This window comes from Panthera tigris, chromosome B2, assembly GCF_018350195.1.
Source record: "Panthera tigris isolate Pti1 chromosome B2, P.tigris_Pti1_mat1.1, whole genome shotgun sequence".
NCBI lineage: Eukaryota > Metazoa > Chordata > Mammalia > Carnivora > Felidae > Panthera > Panthera tigris.
The window spans coordinates 80,609,200-80,634,673 of NC_056664.1; the positions used below are offsets into that span (position 1 = coordinate 80,609,200).

The 25,474-nt window shown below is 35.3% G+C and overlaps 1 protein-coding gene across 7 annotated transcripts in view; it reads right to left on the minus strand.

Annotated features, from left to right (window-relative positions):
• MAP3K7 (mitogen-activated protein kinase kinase kinase 7) overlaps positions 1-25,474 on the minus strand; it is a 96,835-nt gene that overhangs the window by 20,126 nt on the left and 51,235 nt on the right. For all 7 annotated transcript variants that reach the window (XR_006217745.1, XR_006217746.1, XR_006217744.1 and 4 more), the window contains 4 exons: positions 21,683-21,747; positions 8,252-8,357; positions 2,888-2,949; positions 2,014-2,129 (listed from right to left, as the gene is read on the minus strand). Coding sequence is in view for 2 of the 7 variants with exons in the window: in XM_042986814.1 (XP_042842748.1) it covers positions 2,014-2,129; positions 2,888-2,949; positions 8,252-8,357; positions 21,683-21,747 (349 nt within the window). In the remaining 5 variants the exon portion in view is untranslated. The remainder of the gene's footprint in view (positions 1-2,013; positions 2,130-2,887; positions 2,950-8,251; positions 8,358-21,682; positions 21,748-25,474) is intronic.

Below are 25,474 nucleotides of genomic sequence, written 5' to 3' on the forward strand. Positions count from 1 at the left end.
GATGTTTTTACCATTCACATTCCACTTTTACACTCATGAACTTTTATTCATGTTTTGAAGTCACAGTTTTATTTAACCACAGTGCCAAGTGGGGGCTAATACAACATTTGCAAGCTAATTAAAATAGATGCTATCAACTTAAATCTGTTTCTTATTTTAAAACAGTGAGAACAATACAAAGTACCACTTTCAAATGAGTTATTCACTTTTAAGAACATTTTCAGGAAAGACCCTTAGAGACTTTCATAGCCTGATAAACTTTTTGAAGCCCTCTTTTATTTGGGAGATGTTCAATATTAGCTCCTATAGTGAAGTTACTGGATATAACTGAATAACGAAAAGCCTCCAAATGGTTTTCTTGTAATACTTCTCATTTTTAAAGTATTCAAGGGGTGCCTGGGTGGCTCAACTGGTTAAGTGTCCGACTTCAGCTCAGGTCATGATCTCATGGTCCGTGGGTTTGAGACCCATGTCAAACTCTTGTCCAGCTCAGAGCCTGGAGCCTGCTTTGGATTCTGTCTCTCCCTCTCTCTCTCTGCCCCTCCCCTGCTTCTGCTCTCTCTCTCAAAACTGAATACACGTTAAAAAAAAAATAAAGTATTTAAAATTGATTGAAACCATCATAGTTTTCACATTCCTTCAATCCACCATTTATTTTTTCCAGCACAGAACTCCTCTTTCAAATGAATAAAATATGAAAAAAAGTATAGGTTAAACATGTGAAATAAGAAAGTTTTTTTTTTTTTAAATAAAGTACTAACAGTTCTATAGTTAGCTCCATAATTTGCAGACTCTAATATTTATTTCCTATAAAGCTTTTAAGGTACTGAATTGAAATCATTTACATTGTTGTAACAATAAATTGTGATGGAGCTACTTTTTGTTTGTTTGTTTTTTTGGAAGTACAAAAAGAAATTATTCCAGGAAGCAAGAAATTTTCACTTATTTAGATTAAACTTAATAGAGGGAATCCTATTACCATATATACATATAGTTGCCATGAGTTTTTCCTATAGCACTTCATTTTAGTTACCACAATAACTCAGCTTCAGAGGTACAAAATTTCATGAGGTACAAAATTTCATGAGGTTCATGTTTAAGAAAACTGAAGTTTTGGGTTTCTTTAAGAATTTCAAATAAAGGAGTATGGGAATTGTAGTTCTTAAAAAAGCGAGGAAGGCAGCCTCCATAACTCTTAGAAAGACACATGTGAGTATAAAACTCCCAAGAAAAACACTCACAGGTATAAAATAAAGTAATTCTATTCTCCTAAACAGATACCTGGAGAGAACAGATCTACAAAATGTTTCTAAGATAAAGCACAAGTGAACATTAGTAAATCAAATTATTTCACTTATGTCCAAGGAAACAATAAATCTTTACAATTATAAATCTAAACAGCTTTTAATTTTAAAATTCTTAGAACATAAAACATGTTTATGTAGCACCAGTTTATTTTCCTTAGTTTTAATGTATGTAGTCAAAAAGGTTTAGTTTTGCAATAAAAATAGCCAAAAGGTGCTACAAACCGAAAGGCAGAACATATGTAGAACCTTCAAGTTACAAATATAGTTGAACAACATGGGTCTGAACTATATGTATCCACTTATACGTGGATTTTTGTATAGTACTGCAAATGTATTTCCCCTTCCTTTTGATTTCCTTAAAATTTTCTTTTCTCTAGCTTACTTTATTGTAAGAATACAGTACATAATACTCATAGCATATAAAATATATGTTAATTGACTGCTTATGTTATTGGTAAGGATTCTGGTCAACAATAAGGCCATTAGCAGTTATGTTTTTGCGGAGTCGGAAGTTACATGCAGATTTTTGAATGAGTGGGAGTTCACAACCCCAACCCCCAAGCTATTCAAGGAAGTCAAGTGCATGCTTAATGATTAATTCTAAAAATTAATACAGTTTTCATGTCTTTAAACAATATTTCACCTTAACATATTTTAGACCCAAAATACTAATGTGTTTTATTTTTATTCATAACAGTCAACTTACTTTCTCTGTAATAACAATGCAATTTCTGTTTGAACTTTCATATATTCTTGTGCCATTTTACAATGCTGCTCAAACACTGCCATAGATTCTTTGGAGTTTGGGCACGGTGCTAGAGGCTGAAAATAAATAAATAAAGTTAAAACATAATTAAATCAAATCTCAATATCAAGCTGAGAGTTAATATAGTGACTGTGATATATTTTTATAGCACTAAAGCAATGATCTTTTAAAAATAAGTGTTAACCCAGGGCCTAGAAAATTTCAGTGTCCTTTTGTCAGAGTTCACTCACAGCTTAAATTCACACCTGTGGTTTTAACACTTTCATTGTTATAGCGGATCATGACTAAAGTGATCACTGGCCTCTGGTTTTACATTTCAGGTTGCCAAACCGTATTATACCAAGAGGGTTTATGGCTCTCATACTCATGAGGAGACACTGAAGTGTATTACTTATATTTTCAGTCACAATGAACGTGACAGTGTATTACAAAATCTACTAAGTAGAAATGAGCTTAAGTAAATTTTATATTGTAGTGCACTGAAAGAGCAAAAATGCTATTCTTGGCATCCTTAAAGATATGGGAGTATTTTAAGACAATTGTTAAGAACATGATTTTGCCAATTTTAAACTTGATTAACTTAACTGAATGAATTATTTTAACTTGAATTTAGAAAGTTTGGGGAAGCCAACTAAAAGCATAAATAAATGAATATACGATGACAAGATATGAACACTTTCTAGGTAGATTCTAGAAAGATTCTCTAGCTTAGATAGCTTTCTAGATAGATTCTCTAAACTTTTTCTGGATAGATTCTCTAAACTTTTTCTATAAGGAAAAAGTAAAAACGGTCACTGAGAAACTACTCCTTTACCTGTAGTTGGTGATCCAGTGTAAGATAAGCCATTGGGATGGAGTTATCCGATCCATTGGTATCTGGAATTCAAGTATGTGTTTATTTATTTTCTATCATAAATAATTATAAACAAAAAGCAAGAAAGCTTCATGAGATATTGGCATTTTGTTCCTAAAGTAAACAACACATAAAATAAAAGTTATTGCTACTGGTAATGAAGAGTCTATTTCTGAATTTAAAGGTAAACACAGAACATCCAATTACCAGATAATCAGAATGCAATCATACTCTCATACAATTTAAGTTGGCTATAAATTACATAATATTAAAGCTTACAAATGCTTGTTCAATTAAAAACAAAAACAGTGGTATGGGACCTTTTTTAAATTTGGTCTTCACTCACCCCACCTAATCAAAGCTCGTATCTCTTTCTTTCCTTGACCATGCTAAGTTTGCTGTAAGGCTGTGTTAACCCCTTGAACATTCGTGCTCTTTAACGAAGAAAGAGGGGAAAATAAGAGATACATTCTCTTCCAATGGATTACCTTCAATTTATATATATTCTAGTGTGAACCCTCAACCCACCTCCCCTAATGAGAATCACTGCAGAAAATGAAAGATGTTTTTGATGGGAGTATGTTAAACACAGGTATAATGAACAGTTAGGTATATGGAAACTGTAGTTCAGTGTCCTGTGTGAAACAGTTAAATGGATTAAATCAAACAACTAGTCGATTTTACCAAATTGTTTGGACGGCTTTTGTTTGTATTTCATAAGAGGTAAACTGTCATAACTTGCATGAGTCACATGGGATTAACATTTATGCCTCCGGAAGCAGGCAGGATAACTGTGAAGTAATATGGACTTTTTATTTCAGAAGTAGCTGCCTTCCCACAGTTAGGAAAGAGTAAATGAGCTACACAAGTGAACTGTTCAGCCCTTTTCCTGACAAGTGACTCCTTGAAAGAGTGGTATAGATAAAGACAAGGTCAGGCTGACAGTAAGGCACTATATGCAATGCAATAAAAAACTAGGACAGTTTGATGGTTCACTAACCTCAATAATTTATTGTTGACTGATGAATATTCTAGTTTCCTTTTTTAAAGCCATTGAGAATGTGCTTGCAAGTAACTCTAAAAGCCAAGCTAAATCAGATGAAATAAGATAATGCATGTAAGAAATACCATGCAATGCTGGCATATGGTATGCAGTCAACACATGGTGGTGATGGTTACTATTACTGTAGTCGTTGTTGTTACTGATATAAAATGGGAGCATTAGAAAGGACAGGCAATTTAAATTCTAAAGTTTGTTTTTCCGATTGAAAAAGTAATGCTTATTAAATACCGGAGTGCAATAAAGAAAAATAACAGCATATTGCCTAGTAGAGTCCTACCTACCTTAAAATCATATACACTATCATAAATGTTTCCTGAAATGGTTAAACAAGAAATACACTTAATTTGTTATTTCCCTCACCAATTCTTTCCCCACCCACAACAAGACTTTCAAACTATGCTCCCATGGAACACTATTTTCCACAAAATTACAACTGATTGGGGCACCTGGGTGGCTCAGTTGGTTAAGTGTCAGACTCTTGGTTTTGGCTCAAGTCATGATTTTGCAGTTCGTGAGTTCAAGCCCAACACTGGGCTCCATGCTGATAGTGCAGAGTCTGCTTTGGATTCTCTCTTTCACTCTCTTTGACCCTCCCCTGCTCACACGCTCTCTCTCTCTCTCTCTCTCTCTCTTTCTAAATTCATTCATTCATTCCTTCATTCATTCCCCCTGGGGCACCTGGGTGGCTTAGTCAGTTAAGCACCTAACTTCAGCTCAGGTCTTGATCTCACGGATCGTGGGTTTGAGCCCCGCGTCGGGCTCTGTGCTGACAGCTCAGAGCCTGGAGCCTGCTCCGGATTCTGTGTCTCCCTCTTTCTCTGCACCTCCACTACTAGCACTCTGTCTCTCTCTCTCAAAAATGAATAAACATTAAAAAAAATTTTTTTTTAAAATTATTTCCCCCCGACTTTATAGGAAAAATTAAGTGTCTTGAACTCTTTTAAAAACACTTCTAGGGGCGCCTGGGTGGCTCAGTCGGTTGAGCGGCCGACTTCGGCTTAGGTCACGATCTCGCGGTCTGTGAGTTCGAGCCCCGCGTCGGGCTCTGTGCTGACAGCTCGGAGCCTGGAGCCTGTTTCCGATTCTGTGTCTCCCTCTCTCTGCCCCTCCCCTGCTCATGCTCTGTCTCTCTCTGTCTCAAAAATAAATAAACGTTAAAAAAAAAAAAATTAAAAAAAAAAAACAAAAACACTTCTATTCCTATTACTCTTTCTTAAATCTTTGGTATTTGAGGGCGCCTGGGTGGCTCAGTCGGTTGAGCATCCGACTTTGGCTCAGGTCATGATCTCGCGGTCTGTGGGTTCGAGCCCCCCATCAGGCTCTGTGCTGACAGCTCAGAGCCTGGAGCCTGCTTCGGATTCTGTGTCTCCCTCTCTCTCGGCCCCTCCCCCGCTCATGCTCTGTCTCTCTCTCTCTCTCTCTGTCAAAAATAAACATTAAAAATTTTTTTTAAATCTTTCATACTTGATGTATCTTATTAAATAAATACCCTGTATCTGATATGTATTTTAGAATTAAGTATACCAGTGTTTCACAGTATTCAGGGAATGGAAAAAAAAAGCCAAGGATTGTTATTAACTATTAAAGTACTCAGCTTACACTGCAAATATAGTAGTTTATTAAATTTATTAAATAAAGCATGCTAAGTTTATTTTTATTTTTAATGGGCCAGTATTCTGACTCTAATAATATTACAAGAAGTGGGCTCCATGTCTTATACTTCTGTCTTTGCAAACATTGAGTGTTTTCCCCCTCTGTGGCTCCCTCTACTGTGTCTAGCCATCTCTCTCACTAACTGCTCTTGGGTATGTGTCTGTCTTTATCCCCACTATTATAAATAGAAACCCAAAGGCCCTCATTATGTGCTGTGATTATTAAACTGATGTATGCTTTTTACTTTTCTCTGAAAATGCATAGAAATCCCTTCTCTTTTAAAGTAAAAACATCTGATTAATTTTTTTTAACTATGTATGTATGCATTTGTAATTTTTTCCTAAATCAGGGGCCTTCAAAGAAAAAGGATTTGCCAGTATCTCTTCCCTGTAATTTACTGTATTAGCTTGATCATCGATACTTTTCTTAGAAACAGTGCAAAGCTGAACTTCATTAAATATAAGGCTTAAACCACTCTCAACTTTTAAAATTATAGTAAAAATTATTTAAAAATGCCAAAGACAAATTTCAGTTGAATTCTGGACCCAGGTACAATTTCTAACTATTGGCATTTTGTGGTATCTTAGGTCCCAAAAAGAAAAAAATGAGACTGGGGTTGGAAGGTTGGAAGAACACGGGAAGCAGAAAAAACACAGCAGTTAAGTGAGAGGGACGTAAGAGGATTTTAATTTTACTTTAATGAGTTCACATCTGCCACATGGTGACTGGTATGTCTAGATCAGTCTAGGCTGAAGTCAGGAGGCCGAGTTGAGTACCTCCCTCACCAGAGGGCTGAAGACCCAAAAAGAGCTAACAGTACCTGAATGTTAATGATCAAGTCTGTCAAGAGCATTTCCCTATGTACCTCTGAGGAGAAGCACACAATGATGAATTCTGCACATGTGCTGCTGAGTACTGGTTAATGTTCTGGACAGTCCTAGGTTGGGCAATGCTAGGGGTGAGACTTAAAGGAGTTTTTGCCACCACTAAATTTAAACTTGCTAAAACTAGAGAGTACACCCTTGGCTAAAGATAGTTGTATCTTACACGAAACAGAGAAAAGCTACTCAGTTAATTTTTTATATTAAATTATGAACTTGACTAAGCCATGCCAAATATCTATAAATATTTGTAAGTAGTGTTTTTGTTTATAAAGACAGAAAGCTGACTTTTCAATTTGGATTTAATTGCCACTATTAATAACATAGTTGATCTTATACAAGATCCCAAATGATCTGATTTTCTAAGGTCTAAGAGATCATCTTTCCCTCGCTGACATAATAACATGTAATTAATAAATTTTTATAGAACCATACTGCTGAGTATTTATTAAGGAATTCTCTTAATGCTAAGGAAAAGTTAATTCCACTATGGCACATAATTTCCTGCTTGCCCATAATAAACCTATTCCATCATTAGATTTTATTTATTTTTTTTATTTTTATTTTAAAAAAAAATTTTTTTTTTCAACGTTTTTTATTTATTTTTGGGACAGAGAGAGACAGAGCATGAACGGGGGAGGGGCAGAGAGAGAGGGAGACACAGAATCGGAAACAGGCTCCAGGCTCCGAGCCATCAGCCCAGAGCCTGACGCGGGGCTCGAACTCACGGACCGCGAGATCGTGACCTGGCTGAAGTCGGACGCTTAACCGACTGCGCCACCCAGGCGCCCCCATCATTAGATTTTAATACTAATATTTTAACCAGTTAGTCATTCATGTTAAGGATTTTAGTGACTCTTCATAGGCTTTTTAAGGTCTAGTTAAAAATTTAGACATTTATTTATTTAAATTTAGAAATTTAAATTTCTAACTAGAAATTTATGTATCTGAAATGAAGTCTCCCTACCAGTCTCCCTACAAGTTAAAAACGATTCAAAAGGTCAATGGTCAGAAATTTTTTTTTCACTGAAGTGAGGTACTGGCATCTTGTGTCTTTAAAACAAAAGACTGAGATGAAGAGGATTATTATTCTGATTTTAGTTCTTTAAAAAATAATGACTTTACTACTATCATCTAGTAGGATGGATCAAAAATAGGAAAATCAGAGATGTAAGTTCAAGAATACAATATCTTCCTGTCTGTAAAAACCCCAAATCAAACCATGTTCAAAATACATGTTTAGTATCTGGGGGGAAATGAAGTATCTGGGGAAATGAAGTATCTGGGGAAATGAAGAGGGCAAGACAATCTCAGTACTCATAAAGTCATCTTTAAGTTTATTGCTAAATATTTGATTTTATTAGTATAAAAATCTAACCTATTGTAAAATGTCTGCCTTTATTTAAAAAAAATTTTTTTAATGTTTATTTATTTTGAAGAGAGAGGGAGAGAGACAGCGTGAGAAGAGCAGGGGCAGAGAGAGAGGCAGACACAGAATCCAAAGCAGACTCCAGGCTCTCAGCTGTCAGCACAGAGTCTGACGTGGGGCTTGAACCCACAAACCATGAGATCATGACCTGAGCCGAAGTCGGATGCTCAACCGACTGAGCCACCCAGGCACCCCCCAAAATGCCTGCCTTTATAAAGATCAGAGTCATAACACAAAGAAATGAAAACAAATATGATAAATTCAGCTTCGTAATTATAATGAGGAAATACACTGGTCACCTGTGGAATCATCAGGAGTCCATGGATGACTTCGACTTGGCTTTTCTGAGGTTGGTCCTGAGGTAGTGATCATTCTGACACTAGGACTGGATGACCTACTGCTTACCTGTAGGAAGAAGTAATAGAAGGAACAAAATGTGATGTTTATGTGGGAATAAAAAAAGGCAAGAGAAAATTTTTATTATAAAGCAAAAGACAGGCTTCCATTTCTATCAGCAGAGGTCCTAAAACACTCTTGCAAAAAATATATCCTCTAAAAAGATACCTCTTAAAACTTGGTAAGCTTTCAGAGCACCCAAGGTGGCTCTGTGGGTTAAGTGTCTGACTCTTGGTTTTGGCTTAGGTCATGATCTCACAGTTCATGAGTTTGAGCTCTGGTTCAGGCTCTGTGCTGCCAGCATAGAGCCTGCTTGGGATTCTCTCTCTCTCTCTCTCTCTCTCTCTCTTTCTGCCCCACCCCTGCTTGCACGCTCTCTCTCTCAATAAATGAACTTAAACAAACAAACAAAGAAACAAAACTGCTGAGCTTTCAAGAAAGTAAGAGAAATGCTCTGAGACCAGAAATAAAGCAGGAGCAGGAGTCTAGTAAGTGCTTAAGCTATTAGACGGGAATTTCAGTTGAACACCAATGACCTAGAGCTTTTGTTTTGCCTACTTTCTGTACTCAGAGGAATAAGCATAAAGTCTTGGGCCTTTGTAGGAAGGGAGTGAGACCAGAGAACTGCCTTGCTTAAAGCTAAAACCCAAGAAAGTCTTCACTCTTGGGGAAAAAGTAAACTAGGAAAAACATCTACCCTATAAAAGCAGATAGCAAATAAATTTGTCTGCATTGGTAGTGGCTCTGGGTGAAGGGGAGAAAATGTATACTGTGAATTCATAAAACATTTCCATAATTGATAGAAGATACAACAAATCCCAATGACAACCAATCCCAAGCAGAAAAAATAACAGAAAAGCTACAATAACTGAGTTAAACATGGGTCATATCATCGTCAAATTCTAGAAAACAAAGACAAATAGTAGATAGAAGGAGGCAGCCAGAGAAAGATTATCCACAAAAGAATACTAGTCAGATTCTAAACAGCAAAAAGGAAGCCAGAAGCCAGAAGAAAGTGGAATATCTTTAAGCTGCAAAAAGAGATTAACTGCCAACTTAGAATAGGTTAGCCAACAGAAATGTAAAGAATGAGGTCAAAATAACGTTCTTAGACAAGCAAAAAGGGAGTCTACCATCCATATACTCTTATTATAACAATATCTAAAGCATGAACTTTAGGGGTAAGAAAAGTTTTTCTCTGATGGAAGGGCCTAGTTACAATCAGGAATGTTGGTAAACACAAGGATGAATCTATACACAGAAAATATTAAACAATGGAAACATGACTAATTTACAAAATTACCAAGCAAAAAATAAATAAGATGGAACTAAAAACTGAACAAAAGCATAAGCAAAATAAGGAATGCTTTAAAAATGCTTATATTGTTGAGAATAAGAATAAAGATGTTAACTTTAGGTTCAGTATGAGTGTTAAAGTTTCTCAGGTAGTTACAAAACATAATACATATGACTCCAAATAAGAAAGACAAATAATGGAATGAGAAATGTATTTGTTCAATTCAAAGGAAGGAAGGCAAAAAAGGAGAAAAAAAGAGAAAAAAGCATAAAATAAGGAGGAGCAAACTTATCGATAATATAAATGGATTAAACTCTTCAGTTAAGATATTTAAAAAAATCAGAGTGTCAGGCTAGATTAAACGTTGTTATAAGAATTAGATCTAACAGATAGAGAAAACAGGAAGTTAAAGGATAAAAAAGGATAATCAGGCAAACCTACCCAAAATAAAGTTATTCAGCTATATTATATGAGAGAGGATACGTTTTAGGGCAAAAAAAAAAAAAAAATGATTAGAGAAGGAGATAAAATGATAAATGAGTCAATTCAGTCAATTCACTATGTAACAACAATTCAAAACTTATGTGCTCTACCTATTATACTACATGCTGTATCTATACATCGCTTCCAAATAGATAAAGCAATAAAACTGCAAGGAGAAAGGGACATATTCACCATTATTGTGAGATATTTTAATATTCCTCTGTAAATATTTTATAAAAGCAGACCAGGGGTGCCTGCGTGGCTCAGTCGGTTGGGCGGCCGACTTCGGCTCAGGTCATGATCTCGCGGTCCGTGAGTTCGAGCCCCGTGTCGGGCTCTGTGCTGACAGCTCAGAGCCTGGAGCCTGTTTCAGATTCTGTGTCTCCCTCTCTCTGACCCTCCCCCATTCATGCTCTCTCTCTGTCTCAAAAAATATAAATAAATGTTAAAAAAAATTTTTAATAAAAAAAAAAAGCAGACCAAAAAAAATATATATATAACACTAGTGAAACCTGAACTCCAAAAAAAGCAAGCTTGATCTAAACAAAAAGATATGACTAAAAATTGGAGAATATGCATTCTTTTTAAGCACCATGGAACATTTATGAAAACTGATCATGTACTAAACTATAAAGCAAATCTCAAAAAAGTTAAAAAAAATTATTACATAAACCATGTATTTTTGTACTGATTCAAAATTAACCTTAAAAATCTCATGTTTAGACATTAAAAAAATCTTTTTTAATGTTTTTATTTATTTTTGAAACAGAGAGAGACAGAGCATGAGCAGAGGAGGGGCAGAGGGAGAGGGAGACACAGAATCTGACGCAGGCTCCAGGCTCCGAGCTCTCAGCACAGAGTCCGATACAGGGCTCCAACTCACAGACTGTGAGATCATGACCTGAGCCGAAGTTGGACGCTCAACCGACTGAACCACCCAGGCGCCCCTGTTTAGACATTTAAAAATACTTCTAAATAACTCACTGGTCAAAGAAAACAAAGTGGAAATGAGAAAGTAAGTGATTTTTACCATGGAACACAGTAAAACCTGTGGGATGCAATTAAAGATGCACTTGAGAAAAATATTTAATTCTAAATATTTAGATGAAAAAAATCAGAAGTAGTGACAATTTACAAGATAGACATTTAACTTACAAAGTTAGAAAAAGAACAAAGTTACCAGTCCCCCCCTCCGATAACAAAATAAAAATGAGAATACTACAAAAATTTGGTGGTTAGTAAATTAAAAATAAAACAAAAAAAAATCAAGTGTAACAAATTCCAAAAAAATATAAATCACCAAAATTTCTATACATTAAAGAAAACACCAAGCCCAGAGGATTTTACAGTTGAGTTCTATCAAACAATCAAGAAAATATCACTTTCCATCTTAAAGAAATTATTCTAGAAAAAAGAAACACTTCTTGACTCATTCTGTGAAAGCAATAAACCTGATTAAGAAACAACAGAATAAGAAATACTACTAGCTAACCTCACTGATGAAAATATATGCAAAGTTAAAAGTCCTAAAAATTACACTAGCAAATTAAATTTGGCAATGTAAAGACAATAAAAATAATTTGAAAAATTGAGGGTATCCCACAAATGCAAAGGCCACTTGATGATAGGAATTCTATTAATCCAATTCATTATATTAACAGATTAAAGGAGAAAATTCTCAATAGATATATAAAAAGGCATTTGACAAAATTTAACAGCCATCTATGAAACTACATTTAACAAACTTAAATTCCATTTAAGAGAAGATAATTTCTTAACTGGAGATATTTATAAAAAGTCTAGAAATGTGGTCTGAGAGAAAAAGGTACTGTAGGCTGGTGGATGACAGGGAGGCCACAGGCAAGGAATACAAAGAAAAGACTCCTAGGCATCGATCATGTTCCATTTCCTAAGCTGTGTGGTGGATTCATGAGTGTCCATTTTATAATCAGCTTTCGCAACTTACATATTCATATATTCTTATCTATGTATTGTTATTTCATATATTAAAAAGTCTCAAAGGACATATGAACTAAAATGGATTTTATAAGAATCTTTTTTTTTAAAAGCACCTGTTTTTCTTGAAGTGTTAGTGAATACCCTACAGAAGACACAAAAAAGAATATGGAGTTATACAAAGTAAAACATAAAAAGCACATACATTCATGAAGAACCTTATGTCCAATTTCAATATGTAAACACAGAAAAACACTCAAAGGGCTGCCTGGGTGGCTCAGTTGGTTGGGCGTCTGACTTCGGCTCAGGTCATGATCTCACAGTTTGTAAGTTCGAGCCCCACACTGGACTCTGTGCTGGCAGCTCAGAGCCTGGAGTCTGCTTTGGATTCTGTGTCTCCCTCTCTCTCTCTGCCCCACCCCTGCTCACACTCTGTCTCTGTCTCTCTCAAGAAATGAATGAACATTAGAAAAAAAAAAAAGAAAAAAGGAAAACACTCAAAGACTGTATTAAGTAAAATGAGGGGCAATACAGCAGTGGAAAGTACCCTTGAGTAGAAATTAGCAGATGTGAAATCTAATTATAGTACAACGTCTGATTTAGTTTATTTGAAGAAGTCTCCTTTCTCTACAGAGGGGTTGGGGCTGGGTTAAAGATGTGATGACTTTTAGTGTATCATTCACTACTAACGTTCTGTTAAGTTTTGACAACTCACAATGAATTGAGGGTACTAAAAATAAAAGGCACTTTTATAACAAGTTCGGAAATAAATCATAAAATAATTGAAGAAATGACTGGTGGAATGTTACTCTCATCTTGGGTACCTACTGAAATTCCAAAAAGCTTTTCTATACCATAAACAATTTTCAACTCAATTATCAGACCGGTCTTTTCCAAAACCTTAGTTTATGCATGCCACACTTACGAAGGTGCCCTGTGTATAACAATACTCATTCAGTTCTCTCCTCCTTGCTAATTCCTCTCCATTCTGTAAGGCTCACCTCAGAGTCCCTTCCACATTAAATGCTCATTCTTGTTATATTCTTGGTTCTTTGAGCACAAAGCCAAACCCTGTGTTTGAAGACTGCTTTATTCTAGCAGTGTGTAAAGTACAAAATGTTCATTTACTGGTTGTTGTGGAATAATTCTGAAATTTTCACCCTGGCATTCCTGACCCTCCATTGGCAGGTTTTACCTTATCCAGATGTTCTCTACTCTGACAATTCCTTATGCCCCTCTTTCTCTCCCTGTTTTTAATCTTGACTCCATATTCATCCAAGGATTATATGGTCTAGTGCAAAGACCAAGTATGAAAACTGAACTATATGAAACTTTTTAAAAAAAAATGTTTATTTTTGAGAGAGAGAGAGCGCAAGCGAGCAAGCGCACACAAGCAGGGGAGGGGCACAGAGAGAGGGGGACAGAACCCAAAGCAGGGTCTGTGCTAACAGCAGATAGCCTGATGCAGGGCTTGAACTCACAAACTACAAGACCATGACCTGAGCTGAAGTTGGACGCTTAGCTGACTGAGCCACCCAGGAGCTCCAAAACTGACATTTTTAAACATCAAAATATCAGCAAACTCACATGATTTAGTCTAAATATATTTTGCAGACCTGGGCTTAAATCCCAGTTCTGCCATTGATAGCTGTGTAAACTTGAATAACTCAGCCCTTAAGCTCATTTATCAAGTGTGGATGAGAAGTAGTAGTAATAGTTTAAGAAGTCAGGCACTGGAGACAATAAAACACAGAACTGGAGTCTTTAGCTTGCCATTTATTAGCACTGTGGCTTTAGGTAAGTTATTTAACCTCTAAGACTCAACAGTAAAATGAGGACAGTATTACCCACTTCATCAGTTTGTAAAAAATCAAATGAAATAAAGTACCTGAAGGGGTTCTTGACACGATAAAAATGCTCACTAAATGAATGATAATTAGGTTGTATCACAATATAGGAATATATGAGTGCACTTGCAGCACCTAACAATTCCCTCTCAAGATCAAAATCACAGTTCTTTCTATAAAACATATTTAGTGACTAATTCCTATCACAAAGACATTTTTCTCCTTTGAAGTTTGGCTGTATTTATAGTCTGCTACTACATAAACTTAAACTTGAGCTGGAAATAGTTTATATTACCCTCAAAGGTTGCTATTCCTCAAAAGCATTATAATATCCTAAGGGGAGAAATCATGTATACTTTTATTTTGTACTCCCCAGGATTTAGGATATTGCTGAATATACAGTAACTACATAATAAATACTCACTGAATAAAATGATAACATAAACTGTTAGCACTCAGATATAAGATGGGTGTTTAGACTCGTTTACCTTTTGTACTCAGGAGAATTAGAATACACACCAAAGAGAACCAGTGATGAAATATGTAACTCTTCCTCTTAGGAAGTTGTTACCCTTGGTAAAACAAGTACAGACTCTATGACATTACTCACGAGTTCTTTAAACCTTCTCTGACTAAAAGAAAGTTTTGATGACTTAAGGATAAAATGATTTGGCCATAGTTATAATTTCTATTATAAACCAAGAACAATTTTTCTTCAAAATGCTGGCAGAGGGGGGTTTCAGAGTCAATCTAATTTTGTGCTAATATTCTTACTTTAATATTTTAAGAGGAGAAATAAATACAAGTGTTTGTGGACACGTGAGACTCAATATAAGTTATGAGAAATTAAACAAGATACAGTATAAGTAAGACTTGGGCTTACAAAAGATAAGAATGAATTTGTATTCAAAAAAAAAAAAAAAAAGCGGGGCATCTGGGTGGCTCAGTTGAGCTTCCGACTTCAGCTCAGGTAATGATCTCATGGTCTGTTGAGTTCGAGCCCTGTGTCGGGCTCTGTGCTGACAGCTCAGAGCCTGGAGCCTGCTTCGGCTTCTGTGTCTCCCTCTCTCTCTGACCCTCCCCTGTTCATGCTCTGTCTCTCTCTGTCTCAAAAATAAATAAACATTAAAAAAATTTTTTTAAAAAAGCCACTGACCATTTGTCATGTTAAAACACATATTCCTATCTGGACCTAGTACAAATTATAGTACCGTATTCCTTAAGTTTAAATCTTTCCCAGGAGAACTACTCATTTATTTTTCACTCTCTACTTTCCAAGAACATTTAGCACCCCAGGTGCATAATCATTTGTTCTACTTGAGATTTCCTATGGCTATAAAAACTAAGAAATAAGACTAATATTCTTAAGTCAAGTTTCAAAACTAGTCTTTCCTTAAAACTACAAAAAGACATGAGCTAAATTTATATCCTTAAATTAAATAAGTCTTCCTATTTCAAGAAATTGGTATCTCAAAGAATAACAATATGCTAAAATGTTCATATTAAAAAACTGAAGAAATATTTAAAAACAAGCCATAACTGTATTTTTTGAACACGTGAAAAATACATGATATAAGTAAGAGGATCAGGTAATATTTGACAGTGAAAAAAATCAAACGATTTTATGGGTTAAAGTTATGTTACTGCTTGCAAACTAAGGTATAGTCTTATTTTATAGTAGCTATTAAAAAAATCACTGGTGAAATTCTTACGATTATATATACTCTCAAACTATTAAAACTCATTTGGGTTCCTCCTTCCTTCAGGATATTTACAATTACTTTATTCTTATACAAACTGTAAAGTTTAAGCGAGACAGAGAAACTTGACTTACCACAGGATTGGATATGAAAGTGGTTACGAGAGTTCAGAAATGCCACAGTGCAATTTAAGGCAGCAAAAGAATACTAGCCCAAAATTAAACCAGAGGGCAAATTACCATCAGTGGACATGAAACAGAATTGGACTTTGCCCAGAACTTTATCGCTATATTTATAAAAAGGAATTGGGAGTTATTTTACAGACAAAAATAAAGCTTTGCTTTTTATGTCTCACCTGAACGACTGGGAAAATATTTTTATAAGAATTTATGGCCAGAGATACTATTTAGACTGAAATTTAAAAGCTATTTAAAACCCTTAGAAATTTTCTTACTTGCTAAGATTATACAAACACAAAACACAGAGATTAAATAGTGATTTATATAATAATTTTGCTGAAGTAACATCTGAATAATATAAACATTAAAAAGAAATGGGTATCAAGTTGGTGATGTGGTTTTACAAGGGTACTTCCTCCATTATAGCAGTCACAGATAATTCAATTAAATCCATACATGACAGGTAATACTGATAACATTCTTTCTAATCTGAAGGTATAGGCTCAGTCTAATTCTAGCTTCACTATAAGGAAATTCATTAACGAAATTTTAGAATTTTATTATTCTTATATGGTCTTTTGGTCTTTAAATTCTCCAAGAGAAAGGTGTACTATGAACCAGGAATTATTTAAATTTTTTTTAACATTTATTTATTATTGAGAGACAGAGAGAGACAGAGCATGAGCATGGGAGGGGCAGAGAGAGAGGGAGACACAGAATCTGAAGGAGGCTCCAGGCTCTGAGTTGTCAGCACAGAGCCTGATGTGGGGCTCAAACTCACAAACCCAGCAAGATCATGAGCTGAGCCAAAGTCAGACGTTCAACCAACTGAGCCACCCAGGCACCCCTGAGCCAGTAATTATTTAAAACTATTAAGGAAGTCTCTGATTTAGACCTTTAACAGAAAATTATCCTGACGGAGATGCAGACTGAGGATAAAGAAGTAGTATAATAAATTATATCCCTTGAATAAATAACAATTGATATGTGATTAAATTAGGTCTTTAAGGCAAATACTTTCTATGATCCTTAACAGAAGCTTCTCTTTGATATAGAAATAATTGAATGCCAATGGGATTTTACTTCTTTCTTAGTGCTATTTTTGTTTTATTTCTGGATAGTAATATACTATAGTGAGACATGTATGGAATCTGAGAAACTCAACAGATGAACACAGGGGAAGGGAAGGTACAATAAGATAAAAACAGTGAGGGAGGCAAACCGTAAGAGACTCTTAAACACAGAGAACAAACTGAGGGTTGCTGGAGGGGCAGTTGGTGGGGGGATGGGTTAAATGGGTGATGGCCATTAAGGAGGGCACTTTTTGGGATGTAAGAGATGAATCACTGGGTTCTACTCCTGAAGCCAAGACTACACTGTAGGTTAACTAACTTGAATTAAAAAATTGCCCCACTCCCCCCCCCCCAAAAAAGCCCCAAAACCAAAAAACTAAACCAAAACAAAAATATACTATAGTGAGAGCAAGGAAGTGGTAAGTACCCTGGGAAGTATACTATGGGGAGGTGGGTATACATTGCTAAACATATACAGTGTGTCTGGTACTTTTGCATGTTGTAAGAACCCCATGGGGTGAGTGTTATGGTCCCCGCTGGTACATAAGATTGCTAAACCTCAGGAAAATTAAAGAGCTTGCCTTGAGGTATATATCTGACTAATAAAAGTAGATTTTAAAGTCCATATAAAAATACAGCATGCCTAGTTCTCTAAGTAATCATAATCACATCATCTTGCAGTTGTGATTTTTACTGACTGCTGCCCCCTCCAAGAGACATCTTGAAAACAGATCTATATTGGATACAATTCTAGAAAGGACATGCAGACATACATGAAAATATTTAATTTTAGTAAAACATAGAAAGGCTTACCCAGATGTATAAAAAATAAATTTGTGCAGCCATCTGTAGAAATTTATTATCAAGGTGGATTAGCCTTGCTCAATAATATGGTAAAGCTAAAACTCATCATCACTGAAAACTACTTAAATTAGTAATCATGATGCAGACTACTGGAAGTCAAAACACTTGAAATGGAAGAGATATAGGATTACTTTAGCACACAATACATGCAGTTTTGCACGCAAGACAGAAGGACAGCGTAGTTTGTGTGTTCTGGAATTGATCTGGATTCATAACTTGGTTATACCCATTACTGGCAGTACAAGGGAAGACATTTAGGAATGTTTCTCTAGCCCTCAGTTTATTCATCTGCAAAATGAGGAAAATAAAAAGTACCAAATTTACAGGGTTAAGATTTAAATAACATAAAGGCCTGACTGGCACAAGGTGGTGCACAACAAATAAATGGTGGCTGTTACTACTATAGTTCTCTAATTGATCTGGGCATACGTCTGATGTGCCCAAAAACATCAGGGGGCTGGGACTTCTTAGGATTGTCAATGTTTCCTAGCCAAAGACCACCAGGAATATACCCATGGTGGGATGCAATGGGTTTAACATTCATTGCAATGAAGCACAGTGCTCACTATGGGGGACTGTGGGGTCTCTCTGAGAGGGTTTGAGAGAGAGCTTATAGATTTGGGGGCAGGCTCCAAGGAAGGAGGGGTTCACTCTAGATTGGCTACTGTCAGAAAGCAGAGGCAATTCTACAGGGAAGGCAGACTAGAGTGAGGATAAAGCTGCAGCTGGTAAAGTAGTCACTCACATCAGCTAGAAGGCAACGTTTGGTATTTTGTGTGTGCCACAGCGACCTTGGTTTTGTCTGTGCTGAGACAACATTATATGTTCTTGTTTTGCCTCATCTTATCATGGTCCTAGCATAACACTGTCTACTGGTGTTCTGAGAAATTATTATGTCCAGATTCTATAACAGTACTTGAGGCCTCAGTGTCAGATCAGTCCCTAGACATCCTGGGGCTGCTGTTTTCCTTCTCAGTATGTTTTCAAAGTATCTAAGATGCCAGATCCATTATGCGTGCTTAATAAGTTTCCTGATTAAATACAAACCTGAATTAATTTAAAAGTAAGTTGTAAGGATGCAATATTTTACACAAATACTTGCAACTACCTTTAATTCAGAAGCTTGCTTCATTCACTGTTCCACTCAAGAGAAATGGCAGTATGAAAACAACCAATTTAATTTTAATTTACGGATGTAAAGTCTAAGTGATTTTAAGTTGTTTTTTTTTTTTTTTTTTTTGAGAGAGGGCACAAATGAGCAAAGGGCAGACAGAGAAAGAGAGAGGGAGGGAGAGGGAGGGAGGGAGGGAGGGAGGGAGGGAGGGAGGGAGGAGAGTGGGAGGGAGGGAGAGAGAGAGAGAGAGGGAGAGAGAGAGAGAAGTGGGGCTGGTGCTCATCCGATGCAGGGCAGGGCTCGTGCTTACCTGAAGCAGGGCTTACCCGAAGCAGGGCTCGAGCTCACCCGATGTGGGACTCAAATTCACAAACCATGAGATCATAACCTGAGCTGAAGTCAGATGACTGGGACACCCAGATGCTCTAAGGTCAGTCTTGAATCAAGCTCCAAAGTATAAACTCTACTCACTTTACTTTTCTGTATAAGATGTAATCTTAATTTCTATTAATAAGTTTTCTCTCTTCCTCTGATGACTATACAGGATGGGCAAATTCTTTTCTTCATGTTCTTTATCAATTTCCATGGCTAAAACCAACCAACCAGCCAACCAACCAACCAACCAACCAACGAACCAACCAACCAAAACCTCCCATGGATGTTTTATCACTGTGTAGCCAGACTTTAAAAAGAAGTATACCTTCAATTCTGAAAATCCAGATTGTGCATACTTTTCTTTTCATATAATTAATGTTATTTTCATGAGTAATTAAAAAGATTTAATGGTCATTTGCCATTAAACATTTCAAGGGAAAATGTTTAGGATTTTCTAATCATTAGGATTATTATTTGCCATCCTCATCCCAAACTGACATTTTAAGTTTATAACACTTAAATAATTTTGAAAGAGTTGATCAATATTAACAACTGGCTGTACAATGGCTACATATCATCTGTCTTAGAACACGTTGCACTGCCACCCCAAATTCCCCCTCACTCGAAATCTATAGCGGTCCGTGACAATTCAGGCAAATGACTATCAAACAACCGTAGTGTGTCTCAGTTCCAGGATTTTCCTACTGAAGGTCTTGTAAATGAAAAGGGTAACAATCATAATCTCAAGAAATATAAAACTTATGAGGAAATAAGTAATGCTTGCTGTTGGTGAGGTCAGTCCTGAATTACAGCCAATGCCATTACTGTTGAGCACAGAGAAAAGCACTTGCACTAGCAGATGCTCCTGAATTGCCTTAGAGCAGGCTTCTCATTCCCAGTTGAAGGGAGAACACTTGGCGATAATTTCTCATAACTGGAATATCAATGGCAATAGTAAACAGAGTTTAAAAGGCTGAGCTCATCAAGCCTCTGAGGAATCAAAGCAAATACCAGAGGCCGAACTATCTGTTACTAAATGCCCTCATTAATACTTGACGTATTTGAGGGGGAGAAAGTGGGAAATTTCATCCAAAAGTTCTGGAGTTTCATAAAAGCAGATATACAGAAAAAGTCATAAAATAAAATAAAATAAAGTAAAATAAAATGACTGTATTCATTTACAATACCTTCAGATTTAGGGTCACTTACTATCATATATAATAAGTTAACATATATGTATAATGTATGTGTGTGTGTATAGGCATTGTGAGAAATAAAAATATTTCCAGATATAAATGAAGATCAAGGATCTTTATCATTTAAATATCTCAAGTGGTTTTTGTTAGTTAAGTTGATGGCTATAAAGGGCTTTCAAATTTTCATTAATGACTACAAAGATTCTCTAAAATTTAAAAGATTTATAAAAAATGAAGTAATAATAAAACACCTTTCTGGAATGAAAAGTACCACTACATTTTACCATAAGTTAAGTCACTTTGTTTATAATATATAATCCTGTAATTTTACATAAATATGGACTATAACGTGATATTTTTATGACTTCAGATATATGGCATACTCAAAATTTATTTGAACACAACTGAAAACAAATCAACAAATACCTCGTAATTCTCATTAATTTTAAAAATATATAAATTACATATGTCAAGTCTATTGATCTGAATAACAGAAAAAACAATGGCTGAGCTGCCACTTTTATATACTTGTTGGTTAAAAGTCTGTACTAGTCACTAATGGTTTAAATTATAGCACTGTCTGGATCATTTTGAAAGAAAGTGATAAAAAGGTAAGAGGAGTTTAGAAGAGCATCCAGAAATGTAAGATGAAGAAAATCTTAGCAAGTGTGATAGAAGCCTTTCTAGAATTTACCCATGTGCTTAGTAAACAGTCTTAAGCATATTTCACAAAAATAAAAATCCAGTGGATATGACAAAAATGAAAGATGTTAGAGTCATCTAGGTATGTTACTGCCTTATGTGATGCTACAGGAGTGACATTTTGTTGCGGAAATATTTATTAATAAGTATTAGTAATTATAGTAAAATAATTAGTAAAAAAAATCTTTTTGACCTTATTGCTAAAAAGGAGTCATTATGATTCACTTTAGAGACAGGGATAATGACAAAGTGTTGTATTACACAGTTGATACTTCCTTATTAAATCATATATAAAAACCATATAATATACATGGAGCACTATTGAATTAATCAACTTAGTTTGATAAATTATCCTTCAAGTTAACCTAATAATGGCATCTATACTTTTTTCTCCTAAGTATTTAAATTCAAGTGCCAATGAACTTTTCTACCACAATTTTAGATGAACTCATAAAATTACTTTTGCATTGTATATATATTATAGTTAATTCTTAACTTCTGCCCATTATTCTCCTTCAAAGACAGAGAATTCAAATGTCAAGTCTTACCTGACCAGGTTCTGTTCCAGTAACAGTCAAGTCTTGGATGGACCTACGTCTTGGCTGTCCGTTGCCTTTTAAAAGATAAAAAAAAAAAAAAAGTAGAATACTGAGATGTATTCAAACAGATAACAAGGTTGCTACTGCTATGTAGGAAGTTGGAATTTGTTGCTCCTTGGATCTACACAAAATGTTTGTGGGAAAAATAATTGAGTTTATTGCTTAAAAAAAAAAAAGAGAGAGAGAGAGAAGAGAATGATGTAAGAAAAGGAAGAGAAACAGCTGTAGAGTTTTAACTCAAAAATTGCTGGTCTACAATAAAGTAGGTTCTAATACAATAACCACTCCTACCACACGAATAGCTGCTGAACTCTCTTGCACCATCTTCTGTCATGTATTTAAATAGATAAATGCTTGTGGGCCAGGGCTGATGATGGCATCTATTTCAAGGGTCTTACGTTACAGTTTCTACAGCAAGACAGCTAGCCAGCAGGTTGTATGATGTGACTGACTTTAACCAACAGCAGTACCTTGTTCATTCAAGGCCAAAAAAGATGCTTAGGCTTAAACTTATTACAGAGTCACACTTACTTAATCCCATTAGTCTTTGTCAGAACCTAGCAATTTATTATTGGAGAACAACTCTTAATTTCCTACTGAAAATCAATGACTCTCATTCCATTCTCAAATATACAGCTTGTTGAAAGTTGTATATTGGGCTGTTGTGTTAATCTTGCTTTAGGAACTTCCATGCAAATAATAATTTAATCTAAAAATCAGTTTATGAAAAAATTCTACAAATGTAAGTTTTTAGCAAAGTAGAATGAATTAAGCAATAGCTTCACTCAGCACTTTTATTTGGGAATAGGGCTGTTTATATGGTATATCCAAGATGAGAGATCAGCTGTCTAAAAGGAAACACCAAAATATTGTAACAGCTGACATAATACTCAAAATTCTTTTGACTCTGAAAGCTATATTATATAATTTCTTAGCGAGGAGGCAGCACTCAGAACATGCGCTCTAACAGTTCTGGCCTGATTAGCAGACAGAATTTGTTCTTATAATTTTATATTTCTCTAATCCTAAATTTCTTATTTTAAACCAATCAGCAATATAACTTAGCATCTTAATCCATACGACTCCATTATTATTTTGCATGTAAACTAAAAGGACCTTACAAAAGAATAATGTTTAACGCAGTAATATATGCAGTAAGCATAAAAACTCAAGTTTATAGCCAACTCAAATTTATAAGGATATCATCACTTTTTTTTTCATTTTAAGCTATGTTTTAGAATTCTTTGCATAATTTTAGCTCAAATTTACTCCAAATTTCATTTTATTCCAAGTTCCAACTTTTGAATACGAATTAAAATAACAAAAAAATAGCACTTTTATTGAATCAGGCACACTAATATACTTTTGTGATAATTTTTAACTACCCCCTTTTCCCGGGGACAAAAAGATCCCACCACCATGAGTAATAAGCAATTTTAGGCACATTTCATTCAACACAATCATTCTAAAATTAGCCTAGATGAGACAGGCTTGTAAAAGTGTCTGGAATTCTCTTTTCAGATTAGCAACATTTGTGAATCTCAGGAACCACCCAGCACATGTGTCTAAAAATCATTACATCACCACTACAATAACACCAAAAACAAAATCAAATCTAGGTGGGGGTAGAAGGGGAATAAAAACTTTTAAGGAAGTAGGGTAAATAAGAGGTGACACAGTTAACAAATGCCATAAAATGAGAAACTTCAAGCTAAAACATGAGTCAAAGCAAGCAATATTAGGCAATGCATTTTAATTAGCATAACCATGGCAGAAACCATCTGGCAAATAGTTTAGACAAAGCAAAAAAGGACTGCAATCAACAAATACTTGTTGCTCCAATATTGTTTTTAAGTTTTAGAAATATGAATGTAAAAAAATAAAACTATTATTGCAAATGAACACTGGGTGTGTTCTTAGTAAATTTAACTTAATGCTGAATTTTCTTTGCAACTAAATACTAATTTAGAAACTCTCTTATTTTACATTTTTTTATGGTTCTTTGAAATGTACATACCTATATAACACATGGTAGTATAAATGAAAAAAAAGTAGAATCGAGGGCCAATATGATGTCAACAGATGCCTGATCAAGGAATCTGAATCCTGCCAATGATGTCCCGAGTATTCATTGTGTAATAAGTTCCAGAACTTTCATGACTTATGATAGAGAACGAGTGATATTTTTTTAGAACAACTTTTCTAAGTAACAGCAACAAAACAGCTACATCCCTAGCCCATCATAAGACCTACATTCCCCATCCCCCCCAAAAAGAAAGGGCAGTTGAAATAGCTTATAGGTCAATTCAGTTGTTTTTACAATGTCACAAAAACAGAATCAGTCTCTTCAAAAAGCTGCTCTTATAAGTACAACTTATTTCCTGAACTGGTATTTAAACAGAGTCCTTCCCAGACAGCCACTTCTGTGTTTTTTCTTAATGGTTTAAGTAAGCTCAATGTTTTCCTTATCTTAACTACTCTTATTTTTCTATCTCCCAAACTTCCTGAGACCCTTTTCATGTAAAAATCAACACTACATTTTCCTGGAGACATCTCTTAACCAAATGTTGGAAATTTTGAGATTCATAAGTTTTGAATATTGAAAATTGTGGGACACTGTTCTCTTGATGTGTAAAATACATAAGATTTTAAAAAATTGTATAGCACTACACTGCATTATATCACTGCTTCATGGTAAACTGAATATGTAATTTAAAAACATATGTTCTCATTTAAGCTACCACAAATTTCATTTTCTTTTACTTATTTCTACAAATTCTGGCTTATTCCTTAGAAGGAACGCCCTTCAGGGTGGGTTTTTTCCTCCTATCAAAGGAAAGTATTATTGATGAGTTTTGCTTTCTGATAAACCACCGTTATTAGGTTAGAGATCAACTTTTTATATTACAAAAAGTGATCTTGATACAATATAAAGAGACTACCTAAACATTCTCTTTAGGGTTGGTTACATGAACTTTCCTATTTAATTAGGCACAAATACAGAATTTCATTGAAGGTGAGGTGGCTACACATGGAGAAGCAGGTATATTTCAGCATAGCTCTCCTTGGGCCTCAGAATCCCTAATTCAAAGGTTTACAGCTGTTAATGACACCGTATGTCCAAGGTACGTAGGAACTTGAAAGATTTAGAAAAGTTTACTTCTTTTTATCTCACTGTTTCTTCACATTAGCACTACACTATTCAGGGGGAAAAACTACACCAATAATTTATGTACTACAGTTAAAGGATTTTTTAAACAAATTTTTTTAACATTTATTTATTTTTGAGACTGAGAGAGACAGAGCATGAACGGGGGAGGGTCAGAGAGAGAGGGAGACACAGAATCTGAAACAGGCTCCAGGCTCTGAGCTGTCAGCACAGAGCCCGACGCGGGGCTCGAACTCACAAACTGTGAGATCATGACCTGAGCCGAAGTCGGACACTTAACCGACTGAGCCACCCAGGCGCCCCTAAAGGATGTTTATAAACATTAGTACCTACTGATTCTTGAACCAAATACAGTATTAGAAAGGTTATATTCTTAACCTGATGGGAGAAAGCAAGATAGTGCCTAAGGGTCCTTGAACAGTATCAGCCTCCAGCTGTCCAGCATTCTACAAAACCCTTACTGCACCCTGCCTCATCTGTTTGCCAATTACCTAAGATATTTGAAACTTCTAAAAGAAAAAAAACTTTACATTAGTATTAGAAACTCAACTACCCATTTATGTTTGTTAAAT